The sequence below is a fragment of the Hypanus sabinus genome, chromosome 20, assembly GCF_030144855.1.
Source record: "Hypanus sabinus isolate sHypSab1 chromosome 20, sHypSab1.hap1, whole genome shotgun sequence".
In the NCBI taxonomy this organism is placed as follows: Eukaryota; Metazoa; Chordata; class Chondrichthyes; order Myliobatiformes; family Dasyatidae; genus Hypanus; species Hypanus sabinus.
Window position 1 is genome coordinate 69,957,433 of NC_082725.1, and position 12,392 is coordinate 69,969,824.

Below are 12,392 nucleotides of genomic sequence, written 5' to 3' on the forward strand. Positions count from 1 at the left end.
ACCTCTCAAACCCCATCTGTGTCCATAAACCTCCTCACCTGACCCTCACCTCTGAAACCCCATCTGTGTCCATAAACCTCCTCACCTGACCCTCACCTCTCAAACCCCATCTGTGTCCATAAACCTCCTCACCTGACCCTCACCTCTGAAACCCCATCTGTGTCCATAAACCTCCTCACCTGACCCTCACCTCTCAAACCCCATCTGTGTCCATAAACCTCCTCACCTGACCCTAACCTCTCAAACCCCATCTGTGTCCATAAACCTCCTCACCTGACCCTCACCTCTCAAACCCCATCTGTGTCCATAAACCTCCTCACCTGACCCTCACCTCTGAAACCCCATCTGTGTCCATAAACCTCATCTGACCCTCACCTCTCAAACCCCATCTGTGTCCATAAACCTCATCTGACCCTCACCTCTCAAACCCCATCTGTGTCCATAAACCTCCTCACCTGACCCTCACCTCTCAAACCCCATCTGTGTCTATGAACGTCCTCACCATACCCTCACCTCTGCAACCCCATCTGTGTCCATAAACCTCATCTGACCCTCACCTCTCAAACCCCATCTGTGTCCATAAACCTCCTCACCTGACCCTCACCTCTCAAACCCCATCTGTGTCCATAAACCTCACCAGACCCTCACCTCTCAAACCCCATCTGTGTCCATAAACCTCATCTGACCCTCACCTCTCAAACCCCATCTGTGTCCATAAACCTCATCTGACCCTCACCTCTCCAACCCCATCTGTGTCCATAACCCTCACCTGACCCTCACCTCTCAAACCCCATCTGTGTCCATAAACCTCCTCACCTGACCCTTACCTCTCAAACACCATCTGTGTCCATAAACCTCCTCACCTGACCCTCACGTCTCCAACCCCATCTGTCCACAAATCTTCCCTTCTGGGACTCAATCGTTGCACATACTCAGTCATCCAGCATTGGAAGGGAAAAAGCAGTGTTCCTACCCTCTGGGTCAAAAGCCCTTCCATTTGTACAACAATTCCTCTTTGTGGGGTTTTTTTTGTGATTTTAAATGCCTCTAACAAATGTGTTCTCCACTTTGGAAAGCTAAGAATGGAAATATTGAAGTAAGAGAAGAGAAGTTTGGGAATGCTCAGTGAGTTGGGCAGTGTCTGTGGCGAGAGAAACAGGTAACGTTGCAGGTCACTGACATTCTCGCAGACCCACTGCAGCGCAGAGCTCCAGTCACAGCAGAGGGCTGAATTTTTATATTGAACCAGAGGAAATGGAAAGAGGAACTGAGTACTAGGTTTAGGAACACAGATTTGATGGCTCAGCCGTTATGATGTTACCTGGCATGTGTCTTTGGGTGTTGACTGCTGCCTTTCCGTTTCAAACAGTCTCTCATGGGATGAGCTTTTGCTTCTTTTTCGCCGTCGGTACTTCCTCCCAGACGTATCAGGAAGATCTTCATCATCGCTGCTGTCAAGGGTCCCTAAGTCTCGAGTCTGTCTGTTGCAGTTTAAGTCCAGCTGCCCTAAATAGTGGGGGCTGGATGCTATGTGCTCCTCCATCTGTGGTTCTCTTTCATCAACCGCCACTTGGCCATCGGGGCCCCTCACAGATATCCGTATGGGGGACGGTTCGGAGTCTGAGTGCATGGTCCCAGTGTGGTGGCCGGATAACGGCCATGTGACGGTGTTCATTGACTCATTGTCCTGCCTGGAACCCCTAAAGTAGGTCTCATCAGATAACTTCCCAGAGTGTGGCCTGAAGTCAGTGAGGGCCGAGCTCCAGCCAGTGTCATCATCATTGTCTCCATCTGTTCCCATCTGATCGTATGCAGACACCACGTCAGCCTCCTGCTCCAGGGCTACAAACACTCGGCTCTTTGTTTTAGTCAGCAGCTGAGGGGGTCCGGGGGCCCGACACGGCATCACCATCCAGTTGCCGTCAGGACTGTGGAGCACAGCCGACGAGCCTGCAGCACAAAGCGAGAACATCAGTACAAACTGAAATGCAAAGGCACATTCAGTTCTGGGGCATCTGCCAGATCCCATCTATCTTTGTTTCATATCACACAATACACATATAGAATGTCAAACAGGACAAGACACGTACAGACTCTTTCCTCCACTCCACATCGAACAGGACAGGACACGTACAGACTCTTTCCTCCACTACACATCGGACAGGACAGGACACGTACAGACTCTTTCAGCCACTACACATCGGACAGGACAGGACACGTACAGACTCTTTCAGCCACTACACATCGAACAGGACGGCACACGTACAGACTCTTTCAGCCACTATACATCGGACAGGACAGCACACGTACAGACTCTTTCCTCCACAACAAATCGAACAGGACGGCACACGTACAGACACCTTCTGCCACGATACATCGAACAGGACAGCACACGTACAAACTCTTTCCTCCACTATACATCGGACAGGACAGGACACGTACAGACTCTTTCAGCCACTATACATCGGACAGAACAGCACAGGTACAGAGTCTTTCCTCCACTATACATCGAACAGGACAGCAAACGTACAGACTCTTTCGTCGACTATACATCGAACAGGACAGCACACGTACAGACTCTTTCGGCCACTACACATCGAACAGGACAGCACACGTACAAACTCTTTCGACCACTATACATCGAACAGGACAGCACACGTACAGACTCTTTCCTCCACAATAAATCGAACAGGACGGCACACGTACAGACACTTTCCTCCACTATACATTGAACAGGACGGCACACATACAGACTCTTTCGGCCACGATACATCGAACAGGACAGCACACATACAGACTCATTCGTCCACCATACATCGAATAGGACGGCACACGTACAGACACTTACCTCCACAATAAATTGAACAGGACGGCACACGTACAGACTCTTTCGGCCAGTATACATCGACCAGGACAGCACACGTACAGACTCTTTCGTCCACTATACATCGACCAGGACAGCACACGTACAGACTCTTTCCTCCACAATAAATCGAACAGGACGGCACATGTACAGACTCTTTCAGCCACTATACATCGACCAGGACAGCACACGTACAGACTCTTTCGTCCACTATACATCGAACAGGACAGCACACGTACAGACTCTTTCCTCCACAATAAATCGAACAGGACGGCACACGTACAGACTCTTTCTGACACGATACATCGAACAGGACAGCACACGTACAGACTCTTTCCTCCACTATACATCGGACTGGACAGCACACATACAGACTCTTTCCTCCACTATATATCGAACTGGACGGCACACGTACAGACACTTTCCTGCACTATACATCAAACAGGACGGCACACGTACAGACTCATTCCTCCACTATACATCGAATAGGACGGCACACGTACAGACACTTTCCTGCACTATACATCGAATAGGACGGCACACGTACAGACACTTTCCTCCACAATAAATTGAACAGGACAGCACACGTAGAGACACTTTCCTCCACAATAAATTGAACAGGACGGCACACGTACGGACTCTTTCGGCCAGTATACATCGAACAGGACAGCACACGTACAGACTCTTTCGTCCACTATACATCGAACAGGACAGCACACGTACAGACTCTTTCCTCCACAATAAATCGAACAGGACGGCACACGTACAGACTCTTTCAGCCACGATACATCGAACAGGACAGCACACGTATAGATTCTTTCCTCCACAATACATCGAACAGGACAGCACACGTACAGACTCTTTCCTCCACTATACATCGAACTGGACGGCACACGTACAGACACTTTCCTGCACTATACATCGAACAGGACGGCACACGTACAGACTCTTTCGGCCACTATACATCGAACAGGACAGCACAAGTACAGACTCTTTCCTCCACAATAAATCGAACAGGACGGCACACGTACAGACTCATTCCTCCACTATTCATCGAACAGGGCAGCACACGTACAGATTCTTTCCTCCACAATACATCGAACAGGACAGCACACGTACAGACTCTTTCGTCCAGTATACTTCGAACAGGACAGCACACGTAAAGACTCTTTCGTCCAGTATACTTCGAACAGGACAGAACACGTACAGACTCTTTCCTCAACTATATAAAGAACAGGACAGCACACGTACAGACACTTTCGGCCACTATACATCGAACAGAACAGCACAGGTACAGTCTCTTCCCTCCACAAGACATCGAGCAGGACAGCAAACGTACAGACTCTTTCCACCACGATACATCGAACAGGAGAGCACACGTACAGACTCTTTCCTACACTATACATCGAACAGGACAGAACACGTACAGACTCTTTCGAGCACTATACATCAAACTGGACAGCACACGAACAGACTCTTTCCTCCACTATAAATTGAACAGGACGGTACACGTACAGACTCTTTCATCCACTATACATCGAACAGGACAGCACACGTACAGACTCTTTCATCCACTTTACATAGAACAGGACGGCACACATACAGACTCTTTCCTCCACTATACATCGAACAGGACGGCACACATACAGACTCTTTCGGCCACTATACATCGAACAGGACAGCACAAGTACAGACTCTTTCCTCCACTATACATCGAACAGGACGGCACACGTACAGACTCATTCCTCCACTATTCATCGAACAGGGCAGCACACGTACAGATTCTTTCCTCCACAATACATCGAACAGGACAGCACACGTACAGACTCTTTCGTCCAGTATACTTCGAACAGGACAGCACACGTACAGACTCTTTCGTCCAGTATACTTCGAACAGGACAGCACACGTACAGACTCTTTCGTCCACTAGACATCGAACAGGACAGCACACGTACGGACTCTTTCGTCCAGTATACTTCGAACAGGACAGCACACGTACAGACTCTTTCGTCCACTAGACATCGAACAGGACAGCACACGTACAGACTCTTTCGTCCAGTATACTTCGAACAGGACAGCACACTTACAGACTCTTTCGTCCACTAGACATCGAACAGGACAGAACACGTACAGACTCTTTCCTCAACTATATAAAGAACAGGACAGCACACGTACAGACACTTTCGGCCACTATACATCGAACAGAACAGCACAGGTACAGTCTCTTCCCTCCACTATACATCGAGCAGGACAGCAAACGTACAGACTCTTTCCACCACGATACATCGAACAGGAGAGCACACGTACAGACTCTTTCCTCCACTATACATCGAACAGGACAGAACACGTACAGACTCTTTCGAGCACTATACATCAAACTGGACAGCACACGAACAGACTCTTTTGTCCACTATTCATCGAACAGGGCAACACACGTACAGACTCTTTCCTCCACAATAAATTGAACAGGACGGTACACGTACAGACTCTTTCATCCACTATACATCGAACAGGACGGCACACGTACAGACTCTTTCGGCCACTATACATCGAACAGAACAGCACAGGTACAGACTCTTTCCTCCACTATACATTGAACAGGAGAGCACACGTACAGACTCTTTCCTCCACTATACATCGAACAGGACAGCACACGTACAGACTCTTTCATCCACTTTATATCGAACAGGACGGCACACATACAGACTCTTTCCTCCACTATACATTGAACTGGACGGCACACGTACAGACTCTTTCCTCCACTATACATTGAACATAACAGCACACGTATAGACTCTTTCCTCCACTATATATCGAACTGGACGGCAAACGTACAGACACTTTCCTGCATTATACATCGAACAGGACAGCACACGTACATACTCTTTCTGCCACGATACATCGAACAGGACAGCACACGTACAGACTCTTCCCTCCACTATTCATCGAACAGGACGGCACACGTACAGATTCTGTCCTCCACAATACATCGAACAGGACAGCACACGTACAGTCCCTTCCCCCACAATACATCGAACAGGACAGCACACGTACAGACACTTTCGGACACGATACATCGAACCGGACAGTACACATACAGACTCATTCGTCCACTATACATCGAATAGGACGGCACACGTACAGACACTTTCCTCGACTATACATCGAACAGGACGGCACACGTACAGACACTTTCCTCCACTATACATCGAACAGGAGAGCACACCTGCAGACTCTTTCGTCCACTATACATCGGACTGGACGGCACACATACAGACTCTTTCGTCCACTATACATCGAACCGAACAGCACACGAACAGACTCTTTCGTCCACTATACATCGGACTGGACAGCACACATACAGACTCTTTCGTCCACTATACATCGAACCGGACAGCACACGAACAGACTCTTTCTTCCACTATACATTGAACTAGACGGCACACGTACAGACACTTTCCTGCACTATACATCGAACAGGACAGCACACGTACAGACACATTCCTCCACTATACATCGAACAGGAGAGCACACCTGCAGACTCTTTCCTCCACTATACATCGAACAGGACAGCACACATACAGACTCTTTCGTTCACTATACATCGAACCGGACAGCACACGAACAGACTCTTTCGTCCACTATACATCGGACTGGACAGCACACATACAGACTCTTTCGTCCACTATACATCGAACCGGACAGCACACGAACAGACTCTTTTGTCCACTATACATTGAACTAGACGCACACGTACAGACACTTTCCTGCACTATACATCGAACAGGAAGGCACACGTACAGACTCTTTACTCCATTATACATCATACAGGACGGCACACGTACAGACTCTTTCCTCCACTATACATCGAACAGGACGGCACACGTACAGACTCTTTCCTCCACTATACATCGAACAGGATGGCACACGTACAGACTCTTTCCTACACTATACATCGAACAGGACGGCACACATACAGACTCTTTCGTCCACGATACATCGAACAGGACAGCACACATACAGACTCATTCGTCCACCATACATCGAATAGGACGGCACACGTACAGACACTTTCCTCCACAATAAATTGAACAGGACGGCACACGTACAGACTCTTTCGGCCAGTATACATCGAACAGGACAGCACACGTACAGACTCTTTCGTCCACTATACATCGAACAGGACAGCACACGTACAGACTCTTTCCTCCACAATAAATCGAACAGGACGGCACACGTACAGACTCTTTCTGCCAAGATACATCGAACAGGACAGCACACGTACAGATTCTTTCCTCCACAATACATCAAACAGGACAGCACACGTACAGACACTTTCCTCCACTATACATCGAACTGGACGGCACACGTACAGACACTTTCCTGCACTATACATCGAACAGGACGGCACACCTACAGACTCATTCCTCCACTATACATCGAACAGGACGGCACACGTACAGACTCATTCCTCCACAATAAATTGAACAGGACTGCACACGTACGGACTCTTTCGGCCACTATACATCGAACAGGACAGCACACGTACAGACTCTTTCGTCCACTATACATCGAACAGGACAGCAAACGTACAGACTCTTTCCTCCACAATACATCGAACAGGACAGCACACGTACAGACTCTTTCGTCCACAATAAATCGAACAGGACGGCACACGTACAGACTCTTTCTGCCACGATACATCGAACAGGACAGCACACGTACAGATTCTTTCCTCCACAATACATCGAACAGGACAGCACACGTACAGACTCTTTCCTCCACTATACATCGAACTGGACGGCACACGTACAGACACTTTCCTGCACTATACATCGAACAGGACGGCACACGTACAGACTCTTTCGGCCACTATACATCGAACTGGACAGCACAAGTCCAGACTCTTTCCTCCACAATAAATCGAACAGGACGGCACACGTACAGTCCCTTCCTCCACAATACATCGAACAGGACAGCACACGTACAGACTCTTTCGTCCAGTATACTTCGAACAGGACAGCACACGTACAGACTCTTTCGTACACTATACATCGAACAGGACAGAACACGTACAGACTCTTTCCTCAACTATATAAAGAACAGGACAGCAAACGTACAGACACTTTCGGCCACTATACATCGAACAGAACAGCACAGGTACAGTCTCTTCCCTCCATTACACATCGAACAGGACGGCACACGTACAGACTCTTTACTCCATTATACATCGAACAGGACAGCACACGTACAGACTCTTTCATCCACTTTACATCGAACAGGACGGCACACATACAGACTCTTTCCTCCACTATACATCGAACAGGACGGCACACATACAGACTCTTTCGGCCACTATACATCGAACAGGACAGCACAAGTACAGACTCTTTCCTCCACAATAAATCGAACAGGACGGCACACGTACAGACTCTTTCAGCCACTATACATCGAACAGGACAGCACAAGTACAGACTCTTTCCTCCACAATAAATCGAACAGGACGGCACACATACAGACTCATTCCTCCACTATTCATCGAACAGGGCAGCACACGTACAGATTCTTTCCTCCACAATACATCGAACAGGACAGCACACGTACAGACTCTTTCGTCCAGTATACTTCGAACAGGACAGCACACGTACAGACTCTTTCGTCCAGTATACTTCGAACAGGACAGCACACGTACAGACTCTTTCGTCCACTAGACATCGAACAGGACAGCACACGTACGGACTCTTTCGTCCAGTATACTTCGAACAGGACAGCACACGTACAGACTCTTTCATCCACTAGACATCGAACAGGACAGCACACGTACAGACTCTTTCGTCCAGTATACTTCGAACAGGACAGCACACTTACAGACTCTTTCGTCCACTAGACATCGAACAGGACAGAACACGTACAGACTCTTTCCTCAAATATATAAAGAACAGGACAGCACACGTACAGACACTTTCGGCCACTATACATCGAACAGAACAGCACAGGTACAGTCTCTTCCCTCCACTATACATCGAGCAGGACAGCACACGAACAGACTCTTTCGTCCACTATACATCGGACTGGATGGCACACATACAGACTCTTTCGTCCACTATACATCGAACCGAACAGCACACGAACAGACTCTTTCGTCCACTATACATCGGACTGGACAGCACACATACAGACTCTTTCGTCCACTATACATCGAACCGGACAGCACACGAACAGACTCTTTCGTCCACTATACATTGAACTAGACGGCACACGTACAGACACTTTCCTGCACTATACATCGAACAGGACAGCACACGTACAGACACATTCCTCCACTATACATCGAACAGGAGAGCACACCTGCAGACTCTTTCCTCCACTATACATCGAACAGGACAGCACACATACAGACTCTTTCGTTCACTATACATCGAACCGGACAGCACACGAACAGACTCTTTCGTCCACTATACATCGGACTGGACAGCACACATACAGACTCTTTCGTCCACTATACATCGAACCGGACAGCACACGAACAGACTCTTTTGTCCACTATACATTGAACTAGACGCACACGTACAGACACTTTCCTGCACTATACATCGAACAGGAAGGCACACGTACAGACTCTTTACTCCATTATACATCATACAGGACGGCACACGTACAGACTCTTTCCTCCACTATACATCGAACAGGACGGCACACGTACAGACTCTTTCCTCCACTATACATCGAACAGGATGGCACACGTACAGACTCTTTCCTACACTATACATCGAACAGGACGGCACACATACAGACTCTTTCGTCCACGATACATCGAACAGGACAGCACACATACAGACTCATTCGTCCACCATACATCGAATAGGACGGCACACGTACAGACACTTTCCTCCACAATAAATTGAACAGGACGGCACACGTACAGACTCTTTCGGCCAGTATACATCGAACAGGACAGCACACGTACAGACTCTTTCGTCCACTATACATCGAACAGGACAGCACACGTACAGACTCTTTCCTCCACAATAAATCGAACAGGACGGCACACGTACAGATTCTTTCCTCCACAATACATCAAACAGGACAGCACACGTACAGACACTTTCCTCCACTATACATCGAACTGGACGGCACACGTACAGACACTTTCCTGCACTATACATCGAACAGGACGGCACACGTACAGACTCTTTCGGCCACTATACATCGAACTGGACAGCACAAGTCCAGACTCTTTCCTCCACAATAAATCGAACAGGACGGCACACGTACAGACTCTTTCTGCCACGACACATCGAACAGGACAGCACAAGTACAGACTCATTCCTCCACTATTCATCGAACAGGGCAGCACACGTACAGATTCTTTCCTCCACAATACATCGAACAGGACAGCACACGTACAGTCCCTTCCTCCACAATACATCGAACAGGACAGCACACGTACAGACTCTTTCGTCCAGTATACTTCGAACAGGACAGCACACGTACAGACTCTTTCGTCCACTATACATCGAACAGGACAGAACACGTACAGACTCTTTCCTCAACTATATAAAGAACAGGACAGCAAACGTACAGACACTTTCGGCCACTATACATCGAACAGAACAGCACAGGTACAGTCTCTTCCCTCCATTACACATCGAACAGGACGGCACACGTACAGACTCTTTACTCCATTATACATCGAACAGGAGAGCACACATACAGACTCTTTCATCCATTATACATCGAACAGGACAGCACACGTACAGACTCTTTCATCCAATTTACATCGAACAGGACGGCACACATACAGACTCTTTCCTCCACTATACATCGAACAGGACGGCACACATACAGACTCTTTCGGCCACTATACATCGAACAGGACAGCACAAGTACAGACTCTTTCCTCCACAATAAATCGAACAGGACGGCACACATACAGACTCATTCCTCCACTATTCATCGAACAGGGCAGCACACGTACAGATTCTTTCCTCCACAATACATCGAACAGGACAGCACACGTACAGACTCTTTCGTCCAGTATACTTCGAACAGGACAGCACACGTACAGACTCTTTCGTCCAGTATACTTCGAACAGGACAGCACACGTACAGACTCTTTCGTCCACTAGACATCGAACAGGACAGCACACGTACGGACTCTTTCGTCCAGTATACTTCGAACAGGACAGCACACGTACAGACTCTTTCATCCACTAGACATCGAACAGGACAGCACACGTACAGACTCTTTCGTCCAGTATACTTCGAACAGGACAGCACACTTACAGTCTCTTTCGTCCACTAGACATCGAACAGGACAGAACACGTACAGACTCTTTCCTCAACTATATAAAGAACAGGACAGCACACGTACAGACACTTTCGGCCACTATACATCGAACAGAACAGCACAGGTACAGTCTCTTCCCTCCACTATACATCGAGCAGGACAGCAAACGTACAGACTCTTTCCACCACGATACATCGAACAGGAGAGCACACGTACAGACTCTTTCCTCCACTATACATCAAACAGGACAGAACACGTACAGACTCTTTCGAGCACTATACATCAAACTGGACAGCACACGAACAGACTCTTTTGTCCACTATTCATCGAACAGGGCAACACACGTACAGACTCTTTCCTCCACAATAAATTGAACAGGACAGTACACGTACAGACTCTTTCATCCACTATACATCGAACAGGACGGCACACGTACAGACTCTTTCGGCCACTATACATCGAACAGAACAGCACAGGTACAGACTCTTTCCTCCACTATACATTGAACAGGAGAGCACACGTACAGACTCTTTCCTCCACTATACATCGAACAGGACAGCACACGTACAGACTCTTTCATCCACTTTATATCGAACAGGACGGCACACATACAGACTCTTTCCTCCACTATACATTGAACTGGACGGCACACGTACAGACTCTTTCCTCCACTATACATTGAACATAACAGCACACGTATAGACTCTTTCCTCCACTATATATTGAACTGGACGGCAAACGTACAGACACTTTCCTGCATTATACATCGAACAGGACAGCACACGTACATACTCTTTCTGCCACGATACATCGAACAGGACAGCACACGTACAGACTCTTCCCTCCACTATTCATCGAACAGGACGGCACACGTACAGATTCTGTCCTCCACAATACATCGAACAGGACAGCACACGTACAGTCCCTTCCCCCACAATACATCGTACAGGACAGCACACGTACAGACACTTTCGGCCACGATACATCGAACAGGAGAGCACACCTGCAGACTCTTTCCTCCACTATACATCGAACAGGACAGCACACGTACAGACTCTTTCCTCCACTATACATCGAACAGGACGGCACACGAACAGACTCTTTCGTCCACTATACATCGGACTGGACGGCACACATACAGACTCTTTCGTTCACTATACATCGAACCGGACAGCACACGAACAGACTCTTTCGTCCACTATACATCGGACTGGACGGCACACATACAGACTCTTTCGT

The 12,392-nt window shown here is 48.0% G+C and overlaps 1 protein-coding gene across 1 annotated transcript in view; it reads right to left on the reverse strand.

Annotated features, from left to right (window-relative positions):
• Positions 1-1,137: 1,137 nt before the first annotated feature.
• LOC132378624 (rab effector MyRIP-like) overlaps positions 1,138-12,392 on the reverse strand; it is a 561,180-nt gene continuing 549,925 nt past the window's right edge. The window contains exon 10 of the mRNA XM_059945729.1: positions 1,138-1,950. Coding sequence (XP_059801712.1) covers positions 1,310-1,950 — 641 coding nt within the window. The 3' untranslated portion in view covers positions 1,138-1,309. The remainder of the gene's footprint in view (positions 1,951-12,392) is intronic.